Source organism: Acanthisitta chloris, unplaced genomic scaffold (assembly GCF_000695815.1).
Source record: "Acanthisitta chloris isolate BGI_N310 unplaced genomic scaffold, ASM69581v1 scaffold18746, whole genome shotgun sequence".
NCBI classification, from domain to species: Eukaryota; Metazoa; Chordata; class Aves; order Passeriformes; family Acanthisittidae; genus Acanthisitta; species Acanthisitta chloris.
In genome coordinates, this window is record NW_008677770.1 from 17433 (window position 1) to 37287 (window position 19855).

At 39.2% G+C, this 19855-nt stretch overlaps 1 protein-coding gene across 1 annotated transcript in view; it reads right to left on the minus strand.

Annotated features, from left to right (window-relative positions):
- Nucleotides 1-1353: 1353 nt before the first annotated feature.
- The window catches only part of APOO (apolipoprotein O), a 29107-nt gene continuing 10605 nt past the window's right edge, over nucleotides 1354-19855 (minus strand). The window contains exons 5-9 of the mRNA XM_009076652.1: nucleotides 19219-19314; nucleotides 18341-18432; nucleotides 12880-12987; nucleotides 4200-4295; nucleotides 1354-1671 (exon numbers count right to left, since the gene is read on the minus strand). Of these exons, the coding sequence (XP_009074900.1) occupies nucleotides 4227-4295; nucleotides 12880-12987; nucleotides 18341-18432; nucleotides 19219-19314 (365 nt within the window). The 3' untranslated portion in view covers nucleotides 1354-1671; nucleotides 4200-4226. The remainder of the gene's footprint in view (nucleotides 1672-4199; nucleotides 4296-12879; nucleotides 12988-18340; nucleotides 18433-19218; nucleotides 19315-19855) is intronic.

Consider the following 19855-nt stretch of genomic DNA (forward strand, 5'->3'; position numbering starts at 1 on the left):
AAAATACCCGAATAAGCAAGTAAGCACTCCTTAAATGCCAATGTGGCATATACCAATTATTACTGAAAATACACAGGCATCTAAAGCTGTATTCCTAATTTAATTATTCCCTGTATGATATGATATGATATGAGAATGCATAAGTAAAAAACTATCTTTAAGGGAAGAAACCAATCTATGCTTGTACTGCAGGAGTGGTGTAACAGAGCAGTTACAGCTATGATTGGTATTTCCCAAGTTTCCTTTCCACTACTGACAAAAGTACCACTTTGATCCTCCCAAGCCTACCTGAACTATGTTGGCAAGTTCAGAGTGAAAACAAAACCTCACACACACCTTCCAAGCCCCACGCAAGAACTCCGTTCCCCTTGTTACATCAACATACATCTTCACCAGCCTAAAACAGTCATCAAAATATGCACTGAACATGTTGGGAGATACTGTTTTTCTGCCTGAGGCAACTACATGCCTCATGCCTCTATTAAAAAAGAATTGCCCCATTTTATATTGCCCACACAGACAGGTATTCACATGGCCAAGATCTGCTTGTTTTTCTCTAGAAGTTTGTGGAATATGCTCAGCTGCAATACCTAAACATGCAAGAACAAAGATGTTTAAAAGCACTTCGAATCCAATTTACTTTGTATTTTCTTCCCTGCTCTTTTTAGTAAGTTAATGCATCATACAAGCACATATTTCATTTCATCCTTCCCCCATTCCTCATATTCACTGATTAATTAAGGAACATTTAAGACTCATCAACACAGCTTTAAATGCTCTGAGGTGCTCGGATTACAGTAACTGGTGAGGTATCATGCCCCAAAAGAGATACTCATGGAAATGGCAACAAGCAATGAAAGGGTTTTATTGTGCGAAGATTTCAAAATGCTGGAAATCCTTTTGTATTTCCCTTCGCTTCACTTTCTCCTCCCCTCCCCTGGCTGGGAATAAGGAAACAGCCAAGTTATTCTATAGCTGGTTCCCACCACCCCAACGTTCTGGTTCCCACTGTGCTGCGCATTCAAGCACAAACAAGAACAAACATTACCAGTTCCATTCCCATCCATCTACTAGACAGGAACTCACAGATGCTTCATTATATACCTCCCACTGGCACTGATGAGGCAAAAGACTCATATAGAAAGGAGGGGGAGACTCAGACAAAACACAAGAGCCATTGTAATTGTTCTCATTCGTAATTCCATAGCTAATGTCAGCCAAATCATGCTACTTTCAGCTCTTCCTCACTGACAAAACACACAGGCACTGTCAACAACACCTCGAGAACCTTTCACAGACTGTGCAACCCTCACATTCAGGAGTTTAAAGATGATAGGAGGAAGGAAAAATCAGACCATTTTGTGTAACTGGAATTTTATTTTATATATAAATAATAAGAGACAGAGGGATTTTGAGGCTTGTTACTTGCAGTGTTGATCCTGCCATGGGACGAGCATGGGCAGACTCTAGTCCCACTGCAGAACAGAGGACAAGGTCTCAGGACTGACCCAGAATATGCAGTGTCCTTTCACAGAATCCACACCAGATGCCTGAGCAGCACACGATCAGACTGTCCTGAGGCAGAAGGCAGATTAGTCACATTCAAAATGGATTCAGTTGGTTTTCATCTTTTTCTTGGGAAATTGTTGCTCATATCTATATTTTATTCACCTATAGCCAAAGAAAGAGGACAGAGGTTAAGGAGGAGATGGAAGGAGGGAGAAAGCAGGGTTAAGTATCACAGGCCTTTTCTTTCCACAGTCCAAGTGCAATTAAAACTTTTTTCCTTTGTTGTGGCAGGTTGACCAAAATTTATTTGAGGAACATTCTCAATACCAATTTACTTGCAGTACAGATATTTAACTCTTCATATTACTGACATTGGACACTAATGATCATGTCTGTCCTAGAGAACTTGATTCCTACAGCTGAACAATATGGAAATACAAAAGAGAAAGAACACTTCACAGCAACCAAACACCAACTGGAATCTTGTGTAATAAACCGATTTTCTCAAAAAGAATTCTTTGAAATTCCCATCAAATGCATGTTTTCCTAATCTCACTCACTCTGGTGTAAGGCAAGGGCAATTTAACACAAAGAAATGGATGGAATTACATAAATACAGAACAGGAACAGACTGAAAATGAGATAAGCTATCTCCATGGAAAAACACAAACCCCTCTCACTTCCGTGCAACTCCTCAACACAACAGCTGGATAAAATTACAGCTTGCATCTTCCACAGTGGGATGTGGTTTGAGCTGAAGTTTGCATATACTTATTGATGACAAACAAACTATAATAAAGGAGGTGCAATGCTACTGGTTTTTGGAATGGAGAATTATGTTGTTTTCTCCAACACCAAGTGATTTTGTCCTTGACTGACCATTCACACTTTAGAGACCTATGCTGTGGCAAATCATTGAGGAAAAAGAGATTCTCTTTATTTTAGTAACCATATTCAACTGGGAATATTACCAACAGTCCAAAATACAGTGAGACTTTCAGGACTGATCTCATTCAGAATAAAAAAAATGTGTCTTTTCAAAGATCACAGCAGTGTTCTCCAACCTTTGGGATCACCCAAATCCAACAAAACATCTGGACTTGGGTATGGAGTTAAAGAACTGGATTTGATTGCAAGCAGAAGTAACAAACTGCCAACCCCCACAGAACAGCTGAAATTGATACTGAATTGGACTTTCACCATCTGGTTGCTCTAGGTCAAAAATCCAGCAGTTCCCTTGATGTATCTCCTGCAGAAACAACATGTGCTGAAGCATGTGGGTTTCAAAGCCAGCAGCACACAAGGTACTTCAGGCACCTGGGCAACTGATCCTCACTCTCTAAAAACCATCCCCATACAAAGAAAACGTGCCTTGCTTAGCAAAAACCTGATACTTCAAAAAGTGAATAAAGACCTACCAGAGCTCATATTCATAGTAAAAAATGCTAAAGGAAAATAAAAGCCATTTGTGGATTTCTGTTTGTAATGAACATTGATATTTGTAGTGTCCCAAACAAAAAGTTCAATTTTCCTGACTTTTTATCATTTAGTAGCTCTGACCTAGTTGACAATAAGCACAACAATATTTCAGTGAATTTTAGAGAGGCTTTTCTTCCTCTTGGTTCTCCTCAGTATCTTTATACCAAAAAAAAATTTATTGGTATTCTAATTTTTATTTTACATGACTATTTTACAAAACACTTGGAAAATGTGTTCTTAAAGACTTTATAGTTGTATGTCTGAAGGAAAAAGTAATGTGCTCAGTACATCAGCCACTCAACACACCTTTGTGCCCTTGTGAGATTAGCTTTAGCAATTAGATACATTAAGGGAAAGCATTAGGAACGAGGGTTGCTTTTGAAGCTGCCCATGGAACAGTGAAACACTGTTGCTCTACAGATCTGTGCATTCCATCACATCTGCAAACACGTGTGACTGGTGGTGATGCATGGAAGAAATAACTGGAGCAGTTTGCTAAATCCTGACCCTGTTTCCTTAGTTGGCAGTTAGGAAAAACAAAGAGCATTTTCCTGGTAAGTGGAGCACTGCGCACAAAAATACTGAGGAGTCCCTGCAATGCCAGGATCACTTTCTGATGGAAAATAAGTTTTTATCATGATGAAAAAATAGTACAGGGCAAAGACAAGCAATTAAAAACATGTTCGGAATAGACATCTTTTATCAGCTGATAACAGAGCAGACATTATCTGACACTTGGTACTAACCAATGTCCAATTACATTATAGTTATTAATAATAAGCCTTGAATACAGAGCAATTTTTGTCCTATGAAACTGAACCTTCTTTAAAAAAAGTTGAGAAGATGTTTTTGTTTTTCTTTTCTAGAAACTGTAACCATAGGACTTGCTTGAAAAAGCAGCCCTAAGGCCAAGTCAGAAACAGAACTACCAAACCCAATCAGTAATACAAGGCCTTGCTCTAGTGACTCAGAACCCTTCCAGTACACATATTCCAGTACACTTGTTATGCTCTGAAGATGAAGAATTTAGATTCCTTAAATAGTGTTAAGGAGAACACATTGCATATTCTTGACAAATGTTAAGATGTTAAAATGTTAAAATTATCTGTCCCCCCTTTTCTCATCAATATGAAGATGATAATCACAAGTCAAACTTGAAATATTCAGCTTTTCCAGGTGCCTGTAGCCACATATCAGTCTTTCTCCTTTACCTGTTTAATGCCAGGTGATGTCACATTCTACTTCTGGGCTCGCTCTTTATTTGAAGCAGCATGGATTTCCAGGGGCTTGTCACCATCTGCATCACCCTTGAGGATGGAAAAATATGCACAAAATTTCAACTGAGGCAAGACATGATTAATGTTTCTGCCAGAACAGAAACCCCCTTCAAAAGCTGAAAGAAAAATGTCTGGCAAAATCAAGTGGTTCATGCAACTAATTCAGTATAATATACTCAAATATGATCTTCTTCCAAACACTTTCTAGACTTTAGCCTTCCTGTAGTTAGCTGAGCAATTAAAGGATTTGAAAGAACAAGTAGTTCAACAGAAGTGCTTTAATTGACTCATTTTGCCTGCACTAATAACAGAGGATGAATTCCCACAGAGTAGTTGCTATTTTGCATTCTCTGAATTCTGTGTGGATTTATACAATAGGTCTCTTTTACTACATATACTTTGAGAGAGTGTTCTCACACTTCCCCTGAAATAAATGATAGAAATCAAAGAATGAAGAGAAGCTTGTTACAGTGTCTGGTCCATCTATTTGCCAAGTAAGCTGCAACAAACAGGCACTTGATTATAGTTTTAAATAGATATAAATAAAAAATACTTAAAGGGCCACACACGCGGCTTGGGGACTGAGGCACATGACATACAAGGACAGGCTGAGATGTGAGTCTGTGCAGCCTGGTGAAGACCAGACAAAGGGGGAACCTAATTCTCATACACAGCTCCTTAATGGGCATTTACATATTTGGAAGAGGTAACTTCTTGTCAGAGGGTCACACCAACAGGACACAGAGAAAAGGACAGAGGAGCATGGCAAATTTCTCTTAGATCTAAAGGGCAAAAAATTATAAATGTATCACACTACTGATCACTGGAGCAGGTTTTCCAGTGAACTTTCTAAATCTCCACCCTTGGAAATATTCAGCACTTCACTACACAAAGTCCAAGCCATCAAATCTAACTTTGAAGCTGTCTCTGCTTTGAACAGGGGGTTGGGTGAAATGATCAGAGGTGGCACCCAGCCTCATTATTTATAAATTCTACACATGAAAATTACATAGCATTTCATTTTTTTATTCTAGAAAGGTATTTTTACTGACATGACTTAAATAAGGAGATGATTGGTGACAGCCAGCATGGCTTCACTAATAGCAAAGTGTGCCTGATAAATTTGGTAGCCTTCTACAACAGGATTACAGTGGTGGTGGATGAGTGAAGAGTGACTGATGTTATCTATCTGGACTTATGCAAGTATTTGACACTGTCCCACATGACATCCTTCTCTCTAAACTGGAGAGACATGGATTTGACTGACGGACCACTCAGTGGATAAGGAATTGGCTGGATGGCCACACTCAAGGAGTGGCAGTCAACAGTTTGATGTCCGAGTGGAGATCAGTGAGGAGTGGTGTTCCTGAGAAGACAGTACTGGGACCACTGCTGTCTAACATTTTTGTAAGCAACATGGACAGTGGGACTGAATCCACCCTCAGAAATTCTGCTGACAAAGGCAAGCTGTGTGGTGCAGTCGACACATTGTAGGGAAGGGATGCCACCCAGAGGGACGTGGACAGGCTCTAGAGGTGGACCTGTGTGAACCTCATGAAGTTCAGAAAGGCCAAGCGCAAGGTCCTACATGTGGGTTGGGGCAATCCCAAGCCCACAGACAGGCTGGGCTGAGGATGGACTGAGAGCAGCTCTGAGGAGAAGGACTTGGGAGTATTGGTTGGTAAGAAGCTCAACATGACTTAGCAATGTGGACTTGCAGCCCAGAAAGTCAACTGTGTCCTGGTTGCTCCATCAAAAGCAGCATGAGCAGCAGGTCAAGGAAAGTGATTCTGGCCCTCTACTCTGCTTTTGTGAGACCCCTCCCAGAGTACTGTGTCCAACTCTGGGACCCCCAGCATAAGAGGGACATGGATCCACTGGAGCAAGTCCAGAGGAAGCCATGAAGATGATCAGAGGGATGGAGCACCTCTCCTGTGAAGGCAGGCTGAGCACATTGGGATTGTTCAACCTGGAGAAGAGAAGGCACCAGGACACCTTCCAGCAGCCTTCCAGTACCTAAAGAGGCTACACGAAAGCTGGAGAGGGACTTCCTACAAGGGCATGTAGTAATAGGACAAGGGTGAATGGCTTTAAACTGACAGAGGGAAGGTGTTAGGAAGAAATTCCTTATTGTGAGGGGGGTGAGGCACTGGAACAGGTTGCCCAGGGAAGCTGTGGATGTCCCATCCATGGAAATGTTCAAGACCAGGTTGGATGAGGCTCTGAGCAACCTGACCGAGTGGGTGGCATCCCTGCCCAAGGCAGGGGGTTTAGTACTAGATGATATTTGAAGTCCCTTCCCAACCCAAACCATTCTATGATTCTATAATTCTAAATGTGATGGAAAATGTAACAAAAGTAGCCAAAAGAAACTGGAAAACATTTCACAGGATGGTTCAAAACACAGTAAGGCATCAAGTCTATGAGATCCTGCATATGCTGTGCTGGAGATATGGAGTCAATGTATCAAGATTCAACTATGAAGATAATTCTTAAATTTCTTATTCAAGAGATGTGCAGCAGGACCTTTGAAAGGTAATTCTTTCTTTCAAAACCCCATTTTGCTTTGATCACTACCCTGGATATTTCATAGTACAGGGAATCACGTCCACAAACCACACCCATTTCAACATAATGTTCTACTCTGTAATTTTCCTGTACAGGAACTTGTAAATTATGACATTTTACTACAATTTATAATGAACAATCTGACTAACAATGCCTCATCTCGGGGTTTACTCACTCCTGAACAAATGTACTAAAAATAAGTTGTTCACAGAGACGTCTGTGTTTTTCCAGTTGCTTGTTTTAACTTGTAAAAAGCAATTATCACCTAGGTAAGCTTTTTTTAATGTCCTGAAAGAGGAAAAACATCCAAAGCAACACACACACACAAGAGAAGAGGGGCCTTGCTAAGTTCCTTTGTTTCTGTGAGCTCAGTAGATCTCAACACAGAGCTTGTCTATACCAGATCTATTAAGCCCAAGGTATTTAATTCAAGCCAATCCACTGCTGAACTGTCATTCCTCACATAAACTCATTTGCTGAATTAGCAATAAAGAAGTTCTTTTAACTCCATCCACTGTATATGCTCACTGTGTAACCAGTTGAGCCTGAGTGAGGCTGCTCAAGCAGTGACATGGGTTAGCCAGGAAAGGATGTCCTTTGAGCTGGCACAGAAATACAGAATTTTACACAGTGCCAGTGTCCTCTAGCACGCTCAAAACCAGACCAGAAGCAAAAGATGTGTTTAGATCAGTGACCCAGAAGACAGACCTCCTCTGTGCCATGATGCCCTCTCATAATTAGAAGCAGGCAAGACAGTCTTTCTACTTTCTGGCTCAACACAACTACTCCATAACAAACCTGGGTGGCCAGAGGAGTTCACACATCAGAGTTCTATCCCACAGCAGCAGGAGAAATATTTTGCACCCTTATGCTTCTGACAGTTTCACCCAAGAGGTGACTGATAAGGAATCTCCATAACACATTGCTTATAAAGTGTTCAATACATTGGGATTCCATGGGGAAAAAAAATCTGAAAAACTGAAAATAATACTGGAACTAAGGGGACTGTACACAATGCTTTTTGTAAGGTTTTACTACATGAGTGATTAAAAACCACCCCAACTTAGCTCATGGTATCTAACAGAAATACAGAGAGCTGAATTTTAAACAACAAACTTTAAAAAACCCACAATTATTTATCTGAGCATTTTCCTCCCATACAAAAAGAAAGGCTCCAAAACAAACTAGCTTAATGCCAACCCCCTGCAATGCATGGTGCCTTTTCCTCTCACATTGCAGCTGAGCCAGATGCAAAGCTAGTTTCGGTTGCTGCCTCTGAAGAAGTCTTGCAGATGGCCAGACCCTTGTACACTGGCACCTAACTGTAGAAATTACAACTTCAAAGAGAGGTTTACATCTCTCATGCTTACAAAGACTCTCAAAAGGTAGAGTCAGGCCACCAGAAATAAAGAAGCAGCTGCAAAAGAAAAACAAAGGCTCATCTGGGCTCACAGATTAATAGTTTACTTTTTTCTCTGTCCTCTTTTGTTCTGAATGTACTGCTCAGAATAAAGAGAATATTGCTGGTTTACCTTATTCATCCTCCCCCAGTCAATCAGTAACTTCTTCTTTTATTTGAGTTTGAACTTAACTCTCTCAGAAATATGAAACACTTTCAAAAAATGTTGTTCTAAGTTGCCCTTAAAGAGTCCAACTTTTTGCAGAGTAGATTCTTTCTGCCTTTCCCACCTCTAATACATCTATATTCACCACTGCCCATACTGAGGATCCAATCCAAAAGAAGTAGCATTTTTTTACAAGTTTTATAGTGTTGCTCTTCTTACTACCAAACAATATGGGGAGGACATATGACAGGAAACAGTGTTTTCTGCCAGAAGTAGATGTTTATCTGTTAATTCAGATGACCAAATTTTTCCTGTCTGTTCAGAAGATAGCAAAGACAAGTCTTCAAAGCATTTTCTGCACAAAGAAGCTCAAACACAAATGACTTAAAAACTTGCTTAAAAACACAATTTAAGGTTTGCTATGGTCACAGTCTGTGATGTGATGTTAAGGCTGCCCTGTCAAAAACACTGACACCACGACTTTCATCAGAGCTTTCAGGTGAGGAAGGTTCAGGTCCATGATTTCCTTGATGCTTGTTCTGAGCAAGTGCAGCAAACCAGCACCTAAAGCTGAGCCCTCTTTGCTCCTGGAAGCACAGTGTAACTGGACTGCACTTAACAGAATACCCAGAGATAGCCATACAGATATTTTTTAATTTTTATATGTGTAATAAATATATACATAGGTGGAAAAATTATATATATTATTATTGCTAAGTCACTGGATGTGTTCATCAACAGACCAGACAGGAATGGAAACCAAATCCTAAGTCCTAAGAGTTTCTCTCAATCTCTGAAGCCAAGAGGGAAATTAGTTTTCTCTGAGATCTTATTACTAGTTGGGCCACAGTGGAAAAAAAAGAGCATACACAAGAAGAAAGGAACAAGAGCTGAAAAGGAGGGTCAGTGTTTTTAGAGCTCTAGTGCTGTTCTGATCTTACGCGATTTGGCCACTTCAGTAAAAACAAGAGGTGCCCAACTCAGTGCTGTGGGAAGAGAGAATCCAGAACTGTCAAAAATTCTCCAGAACTAACTGAAGAAATTTGTTTTTCTATGTGCTTCAATACATATTTGCTCACTGCCTGGAATAAAGTCTGGGTTTAAGTGACCTGATGCCCTAAGATGTGCCCATGTCATTTTGGCAAAGTCATTACAGTAGGAGAGCTCACAGCTCTACAGCACAGTGCAACAGCACAAACTGGGGAGGTATCGAAACCAGAGGCAGCAGAGGAAGGGCAAAAAGGCTGCAGTGCATTTAAATAAACATCAGATGAGCTGACTGACAGGCAAGACCTGACAGTTAGAAACTCACAGGTGATATGTATTGAACTGTGGCTCTCAAGTACTTCTCTTCAAGCAATTTTCTGTAAATAAATTAGAATCAATTTGTATGGAAAACCACAGTCCTTAAAGTTCATGCTGCTGCACAAAATTCTCAAGCTGCTAGGGTTCATCCATCCCTCTGACCTAAAGACAGCTATTAAAGCTGATAAACTCAGTATTCAATACAGATTGTTGGGTGGAGGAAAAAAAAGGCTGCAATTCACTGGTTTAACAGTTCAGCTGGTTCAACACACCTTTAAGGACTGGAAGGCAAAAAGTGTAGAAGAAAAGAAATGTAGAAAAAGATAATCTTGCATGGATTATGTTATTATTGGGCAGAACACAGGGACCAGTTACTCACACAGTCTAGCTGGAGGTATGCAGGGTATTAGCCTTCATAATTGCAAACCCCCAGTAATCAACATCTGATGCTGCCTAAGGCTACTCAAAAGGGTTTCAAACACATTGTTCTAAAAAACTGCAGAAGTGAGTGTGATTCTCTACAGGTTTTGCACACTAAGTTTAACATAAACAAGGTTTGAGGCCCACATCTTTTGTTTCACCATCTCTTCCTCTGAAGTGGTAATATAAATGCTAGTACCAATTCCACTGATTTTTGTTGAATTACTTCTTGTGAGTAAAGACCACTCCAGTTAGCAAAAGATTTCCAGAAGATAAAACCCCTTAAAATACACCTGGGCCTCCCACCTAGTGATTACATTTCTTCTGCCATCTCCTCTACCTCATCCAAGTAGGACAGCTGTGCACTGTGTACCAAGATAAAAGAATACAGAAGCTGAATAATTACTGCTGTTGTCCCTTAGGAAAATGTTTCATCCTTCTGGAAATGAAAAATTTGAACATTGATTTTTGCTTATGAGAGTTGTGTGGTGTTAGCAGAGGTTTTCACCCTGACATCCTGAGGAGTTTCATCCTTCAACACAACATGGTGTTAAAGGCCTTACCAGCCTGACTTGCTGTATGGAGAGGCTGCAGGCACAGTGGTTTTTTTGAAATGTAGCTGCAGAAGCTCCTGGAATTCATCTTTCCTGGCAGAATCTAGAATTCAGTTGATATGACCTCAATTTGGCTCAGGTTTTTGTTTCATAAAACCTTCACATTTATTTTCATGACATATTGCTGCACAAACATGAAGTTATGCACAGCTGTGGTACCTATGACTATCAAACAAATTATGAGCAACGTAACAAACTAACAGGAGCCAAGAAGAGCCACCCATATACTGCTTGGCTATTTGCAAGAATCCTTTGTGTGGCAACAGGAAAATGCTAGACTAAATGTCACAAAAACAAAAAATAACATCTTTTGCTCTGGCACAGTTTCACAAAATGGGTTACATCTGCTGCAACAACAATTCAAGGATAACATTTAGGCTTGTCTTCACTAGTTAAGGAATTCAGCTGCCTAGTATGACAATAAGTATGTAAAAGCAACCCATTTCTTTCACAGGGCTGTCAAAGTAAGCCAGAAACCCCAGAATCTAGCCTAGAATGCTTTGCCAATTTTAGTACATGATAGTTAAAAGTATTTTCTTCCATGACACTTCTGTATCAGTAAAAACTCTGATAAAAATTGAACTTAAACAGAAATTGTTTTGCTGGAAAAGCTGATACTGATTTGGTGGATCTAATCATCCATATGAAAAAAAATTCCTTTTTTTATTCTGGTATAACCACACAGCACTAGAGACAGACTGAAAAGGTTTTTCTAGGGCAGACTTTACATCTCACGGCTCATGTTAGGGACATACCAGTGCTTATATCTATAAAAAAGGTACAGACTTTTATTATTAACTGTGACTGATCACATGCTGATAGAACATCACAAGCCATCTTAATAAACAAACCACAGAGCAATTAAACCACACCAAACCCACTCCTACCCCTCCCAAATTCTCAACCATGTATTTTATACAGCTTCACTAACACAGACCAAAGGAAGCTTCAGAGCAGACTTATTCCCTCAGAAATACTTCCCAGTCCACACTCTAGTCCAGAGCATGTGACTTTTTACAACTGCTGTTCAGCTTCTCCAGACACCAGGGAAACAATACTCTTTCTTTAACAACTTCAGAGGACAAAGTAACAGTAAGGCTTATGCCTCAGTGCTCAGAGGTCATCTGAGATGCAGGCAAGTTCATCAAGGGGGTACTGTTTCTTCATGTGAGCCACACGATTTTTGTGTCTTGTCTAATCCATCAAGTTAAACAGCAACACTTAATGCTAACAATACCTGAACAGTGAGATGAACTTTGGGAGGACACCAATCAATGGCATTTTGCTCCTTTGTGCAAGTAACATGTTTTGGCAACTAAGGGGTGTGATTTAAAGATTCTGCAAGGAGGAAGAGAAAGAAGTGTGGTGTTTACTTAGTGGTCTCTGCAATTTTGCATGTCTGTTTTTCTGCTGAGGTGGCCAGTGCTTGAATAAGCCTTAAAATAAGATGAAAGCATCAAAAGTTTTTGCCTTCCAATAACAACCATGTGTTTCCTTTTGAAAGCCTGGGGCACAGTTAAATAAATAGCTCTGCTATTTTTCACTAATGCTGTCAGTTTGCCTTTCAGAAATATTTTAATATTGCCCTTTTTTCGAGATTCTTTTTGACAGCCTAAGTTTTGGGAAAGGTACAGTACCATTAACTAACCTTTCTTTGTTCAAAGTGCCACACAAGTACATATACTGAAGTGCCTTGGGCCCATACAGGATGAGAATCCACAGAGTTTAGAAGTGAATTTAAAACCACAGAAGTTTTACATCACACACCTGAACTTTTATTTACTCAAGCAGCACTTAAAAAACCCCAAGCACTCAAAACCTTACAGGCTCTGCCTGGCACACATTGAACCACACAGCTCTCCAGTCACTCACACTCTGCTTCACTAGGCCATCTACACATATTTCCTAGAAGTCTGTTTATTTATCTGTATCAGATTAGAGTAGAGAGGACTTACAAATAGCACTTCTGGAAGTTTAACTTGAAATCAGCTCAATATTTTTCCTCAGCGTAGAAAGACAATGAAATACTTGTCTTCAGAAATAAAAGCTGAGTCAGAGTGGAAAAACCCCACCATTGTTCATCCTGTTTTTGTCAGAAAAGGCAGTGGTAAATTCAGAAATCATGTTCCTCAAACTTCTTACCTTATCACTTTTTTCCCCAGATTTCTTCTTCTTAGGATTATCCTTCCAAAGAGATTCTACAGCAATATATCCTTGAAGACTCCAGTCATACAGCTGTGCGCCAGCAACCTTTGAAACAAAAGTTTTCAGAAAGCATGAACTTAATAACCATCTGGGAAACACAACTTTGCTTCTTGTTTAAGTGGAAGAAACACAAGATATTTAACATCTTCCTGTCAAGCTCAGGGTGTACAGCATTCACAAACACCTTGGAAAAAAGTGACACATGAGGGCTAAGAAAAACCAACTTGCTAAAAACTGAGAATCTGTCAGTACAAACAGGAGTGGAATGATGCTGCATGGAAACTATCCTGGTTTTCTTAGGATTTGACGTCCAACAGAACTGACATACGCAAATTATTTGACCACACACTCATTTTAAAGAGAAAAAAGCCCAACCCTGCTTAGTTTGTTGCTATTTTGCAATTTCACATTTTCAAGAGGGAAGCAAGAGTTTCTTGGTTTCTTATTTGCTGATCTTGTTTGTTGTATTTGTTGTCCAGAAAGGCCTAATTTGTGATCAATGGCTGTAATGAACAACCAGCTGTGAACTCCCAAAGCAGAAGGCAGCTAGGAAGGACTGCGTGTGCTAGATTACATCAACAGGTATTTTATGAAAGGAAAAATCCCTAAGTCTAACAAAATGGTATTCTTTGCTCCTTATGTGATATGGAACTGTAATATCCATAGCATCATTTTAAACTCAAGAGTGGTAGGTTTTTATAGCAAGGCTCGGGTCTATACCCACTTACATATCACTATCAGTTTTCTTACAAATCAAGGACAGCAAAAATGGACAATTTGCCCAACTAAGCAGCTACTGAACTAAAAACCTTATGAAATCAAAAGGTATTTCCCTGTCTTCTGCAGCAGGCAAAGCTGGAAAACCCAAACTATAAGAACCGGACAAGCATAAATGTTTCTGAGACAGTTTTCTGATATTTCTGAAAAGGTTTCTGAGTGACAGTTTTAAGTTTCTTCCAGTCTCCATCAATTTGCTGCTGAGCGATTTCCTGAGCCAGAGATGGTTTCTACGTGTGTAACAATGCCCAAGGAATTTCCCTCCTATTAACTTCTGTATGGGGCTCAAGTGGAAGTAAGTGCACCTTTGTAGCATCCCCAACACCCTGTGCCAAAGGGTTCTCCCTCTGGGCACACATGGTGGGAAGAACCATTTCCCCTGTTTGCCTGAACAAGTTTGATTACATCAGTTATGAACCACAATGGTACAGGATGTGCTTCTGGGCAGAGACCACGTAACCTCCTTACAAAAGAGGCTACTTAATAAATAGAACTAAAAGTAAACAAACACAAATCAGCAACTACATTTCCAAGTCACAACTAAATGCAAAGGGTAGCCTGTTTAAAATACAAAGTAGCCTGTTTGTCAACATATTTGACAATTATAGTTGTACTTTGGTTTTAAACAAGTCCATAGGATGCACTGGGTTTTCTCTATATTTGAAGCTGGTAAGAGTCATCCAAAAATAACACACCAGCTGCACCAGGGATGAATATGCTAAATCTCCAAAATTGCTCAATCCAAGCATTTACAGGTAAAGACAGTTATTTTCTTTTTCAGTATCAGGAGTGTTCTTTCTCAAGCCCTTCAACAAACCAGTTGGCTCATTGGAAAAGATGATGTGATCCCTTGTGCAAGCAGCACAAACCTACCAGGACTGAAAACCAACCACAATAACAAAGGGGTTTCTTTGCAATGTTACTGAGGACACAGCCATCAACATAGAATGAGAAAAAACAACTATCCATGGTTGTTTCTGCTTAAAAAAAAACTCCATTAAAATACTTAAAAACACACTAAATGCCTAACAGTACAAACAAAATTATTCTTATTATACGAGTCATATGATTGAGTGATTTATGAATTGCACAAAATGAGAAACTGGTCATTCATGTTGCTGGAGTAAAGTAGCTCCATCACAAGGTACTGCAACCCAGACAGTTTAGTCTGCCAAAAACAACCAATGTTTCACCACTGTACACACCTCCCAGGAGCCAGGACCTACACACATGTTCACAGATCACAGCCTGGAGAGACTCTAAGTGCAAATCACAAGGTCAACAGGAACACAGCAAAGAAATTCTTACTACTACCCAATGCATCCTCCCCTGAAGACAACACCAGAATCACTCGTTAGGCTTGTGTTGTGCACCTCTCTCATGGGGCAGCTGAAGAGCAAGCAAGTGGGTACTGCAGTTGCCACCACTATTCTTGGTAGTGGCTCTTCCAATCAGGAAACGTAACAGGGACAATAACAACACAAACAGTTCATTCAATTGTTCAAAGTGTTCACCCAAACATCTACATAAAGCTCCTTCCAAAGAGGTACAAGTTTTTCCTTTCAGTCATCTGGAATTCTTAATTTCTGGAAGGTCATGTCCAGCTTGTGTTAAGTGACAATGTGCTAAAATGCCATCACTGGTCAATGCAGCACTCTAAGTAAGTTTGTATGCTAATGTTTGAACAAACAAGTCCAAAAGTCAGATTGAGCAGTTCTCAACAAGGACTCTGAAACAGTCTGAACGTGACCTTGGGCCACAAACACCCATACTGGGCACTACTGGGGTAGCACCAGCAGTCTCCAAGGCGTAATGTGCATATAAACAAACTCCCATATTCAATCCCACACAGGACCATAACCATAACCATTACTGACTACACTGTATGTTACCCAGAATTATATCCGTAGGGAATGATAATCAGCAATGCTTTATCTACACTGCTGAGAAACTAAACTGAGAATCCACTGGTTTTTCTGCATTTCCACTGTTAACAAGGCAGTCACAGTGCCATTTCACAAGCATTCTGCAGAAAACATGGATCAAGCAACCCAACTCCTTTTCAACCCACAGTTCCTGGAATCATATGCTCTCAGCTGTGTCAGCACAACCGTTTATGCCTTATAGACTGAGCTGGGCAAGGGCTGAGGTATAGGTTCAAAAGACACAGAAATAATGTGCTTTGTTGTCAGAGAAATAAAACTCACCTATTAGGAAGCTTTTCTTTCTCTCAGGAAGGGAAGCATAACACAGTACTTTGACATTTGAAAGGTTCTAAGAACAAAATTTAATTCTAATGATAACAAGAGTGATTTAGGTAACTACATCATGGAAAGTTTTTTCCAAATGGAAGAGAAGCCACAGTAAATGCAAAGTATGTTGCATGTACTATGATTAGCTGGAAAGCAATGCAGTTTCAAAACACTAGTTAAAGTTCCACCAGAATAAAATAAACTTCAGCATTAAATTCCCTTACCACATATACAGTCTGACCTTTTGTTCAAAGTTACAAAAATTAAAGGAATACTGGCAGTGAGGAAATAAATCCCTTACAAATCTGTGATTTATTAGAATGATTACTAAAGCTGGGAAAAAATAATCTGTGCATTTCTTCCATCTCCAGTTAGTGATTTCTGTCCGAAAACTATTACCCATGATGAACTCTGTGCTATAACTTCACTTAGAAATTCAAGCACTCTAATTAAAGAAAAGATTTTCCTTCCAGATGAATAAAGTATTGTACCTCAACTTAAAAAACATTTTGCTGTGTTTATTTCCAACAGAAAATCTTAAATGAAAGTGGGAAGGAAAAAAAATTAAAAACCCATGCAACACCCAATGAAGGGAATTACATGACTGTAAATGAAAAAGCAGTGAAAAAGTACTTAAATGTGGAAGAAAAAGAACAAGAACATAAAATAAATTAAGAAAAATGTTGTTGCAGAATATTTCCTATACTGTTTTATTACCTTGGCAAGTGAGCTCTGTACTGCAGGAATCTCTTTCTAGGCTTACAGAAATCTTTTGAAAGGCCTATGAAACATTTCAAAATAATCAACAGAGATGAAAGTGTTTCCAATTTCAGACTAAAGCATAAAAATTATGGATGGTAAGATATGATATGCTTAAAACTTTGATTTTTTTAAGAAAAGAAAAGCACAAGAGAGATTAGAGGAAGCAAAACAGTATGTAGGATATCCCTCTCCCCACAATAGTTTCCAAATTCATATGTCTAGTGTCCTGACCAAGTCAACAAAGCTAAACCTATTCCAATCTTGTATCAGATTTTCATTACAGTCAAACTAAGAACTGTGAATTAATCAAAGAACAATCATGCACTTCAAAGTTCTCCCAAAATAAACAAAGTATTGTGAAGCTGTTAGCAGCAAATCCATTGTTAATACTGAACTGAGCTTCTTTAAAAACAATAACATGGGTTTGAACAGTGTTCAATCACTTCCCACTTCACTGTTCAGAAGGCAACTAGAATTTTAATACACAGTTTCCAACAGAAATGTCTAAGCTTCTTAAATTTTGTTGGGTTTTTTTTTTTTTCCTGCCACTTGCATAATTTTCACTCTCTGAGAACAAGTCAACAGAATTATGTGTATTTAGAGCATCTGAATCCTGGAAGCACTAAAAAAAGATTCCATGGCAGATGAGAGTATCACCATGCCTGGCAGAGTTCAAACACAGCCACTCTGACTCCCCCTAAGTCAATGACTTTTCAGTTTTCAAAGAACATCATATGTTCTTGAGAATATCACATTATCATTCTGACATCTCAGTGATCCACACGTGGCCAATAACTGAATAGCAATTTACCAAAGGCTGAAATAGAAAGAATTTCTGACATACTAAAATATGTGCAGTGTGAGTGGTTAAAAGATGGATTTGAAATGGAATGTGGTGGAGAATTGAGGAATCTGCCAGTACAACCACGTGTGGACACCAAGGCACATGATCTGACACCAGTAGGGGCTGTAAGGAATGATTTGGTCTCTTCAGTTCTTTCTTTCACAGGAAACCCACTTAAACAACTCTAAGTTAACATGGTTATGTGCCTGAAACAACAAATCCATAAACAGGAAAGGCATCCAATAATTATGCAGCAGAATTCTTACCCATTCCAGGATGTGCATGCTATCTTTCTTAAAGCCCTGACCAACAAAGAGCAGAAAACATCAATAAAAATGTTTATCTCAAAATGTTGTTCCTATGACTTCTCTCTTTTTTTTCTTCCTTTCTTTCAAACCCTGTTTTCAGGTATTTGTTCTCAAGGTATTTCAGGCTTACTTAGTACTGTAAGTAAACAGGCAAACTGTATTTACTGAGCATATTTATGTTAATTTAATGTTACTTGAGCTTAGAGATTCAGAAAGGAAATTATGTTCCTCAGACTGAAGACACTACTGCAGATGTTGGGAAAAAATCATCACTGAAAGGAACAGAATATCTGACTGTCTTTGAGCCCAGGCTCCATGTTCTTTTACAAAATAGCTACAATTCTGTGTCAAGAACACTGACATGGCTTTTTAAAATGGGTTACCAGTTAATTTGAAGCTAGGAGGCAATAACCAAAGTAAAAGACATTTCTCCAAAGAAAGGTGTCAACACTGACCTTTGCAACAGCAACTGCTTGCTGAGGGTAATACATGGAGATACCAATACCCATGAGACCTGCAGGATACACTAACTTCTTTATCTTTGAACCTGTTTCATAACAAAAAAAAAACCAAACAAAACGTTTTTAGAGTATATGTTAATTGAGACAGCTGAATGACCCTTCCCTTTTATTTATAAACAATTTTCTTAAATACAGTTTAGCACATTCTCTATTCTGTCCTAGCAGTTTAAGAAACTTAGTTACTCTGATCAGTAATTATTCTTTTAACTTTTTTAAGAGAGCAATTTTATTAACATCTTTCCATAGTGAAAATTACCTTACAACTATATGGATGCCTCTGGTCAATGGCTGCATTCAGCAGGGACTGGTAGCAATGCACTAGCCAAGGGCTATTTTGAGCAATGCACTGGTCAATGTTCAGCTCAAGCCAAATTTGAAAGAAATCAACACCTGCAGTCAGTATGCAAATATGACTGTGATTCTGTGATCTCACCCCACAAACACTGAGCAGCCCAAGAGTCTTTGAGCTCTCCTGCATGGCAGTAGACTGCAGCAGTAGCCTGCAAGGATCTCTCCTTGAGCAGGGATCCCCTCTCAAGGTTACACCTGCTGCAGAGTTTTTTCATAGAATTTTAGGGGTGGGAAATACCAAAGACTGGATTCCAGTAACAAATGTTTCATGAAACAGTAACTGATGGTTATGACACACCTTTTACATGAAGTTTCTTTACAACTGAAGGAACATTGTAGAAACAAGCTTGTACAGTTACGTCAGATCTCACTGTCACAATTAAAAATTAGTACCCTAAAACCTACAGATAAATGACTTCTCCCAAAACATAACATAATCAGGTCAGAGGGTTCCCACTTACCTCTAGCAAGAAACAATCCAACAATTCCAGCAAAACCTATGACCCCAAGTCTTGGATAAAATCCAGCAGGAGGCTTTTGGAGAAATTCATAGCCCTCTGAAAAGAAGTCAGAACAAAGTGCTTTAATGTAATGTGAAAGTGTTTTTGTGATAAGGAACCATCAATACACTCTGGCAATTGTTACAAGACACAAAGAGTTATCAAAACACATTTAACTATGATGCCCATTTTGAATTTGCTGGCATAAAATTCAAAGCTTCTGAGATCTTCTCTGGTGACACAGAGATGAAACTGAACATTGTATTGTATTCACCAATTTTCATAGAAGCTTTTCCTTTGCTCCTGGGCCATGTGTTTCATTTTGCTCTTTTGCATCTTGATCATATCTTTTACAAATTGGTGATAAAAACCTTTGCAAAACGGAATTTTACAGTTACATGTTAACAAGAATTACTTTCAGTAAAACACTGTACAGGAAAACAAACCACAGCACAATGGAAAGACACAGCATAAGCAAAGTTCACTCCAGGATGGGAGTCCAATGGGGGAATGGAAAACTATGAAAAACCTCCTGTACAAATGAGTTCAAAAGATTGAGATTGCTAAATTTAAGGGAAAGAAGTGCAGAATCTGAAAT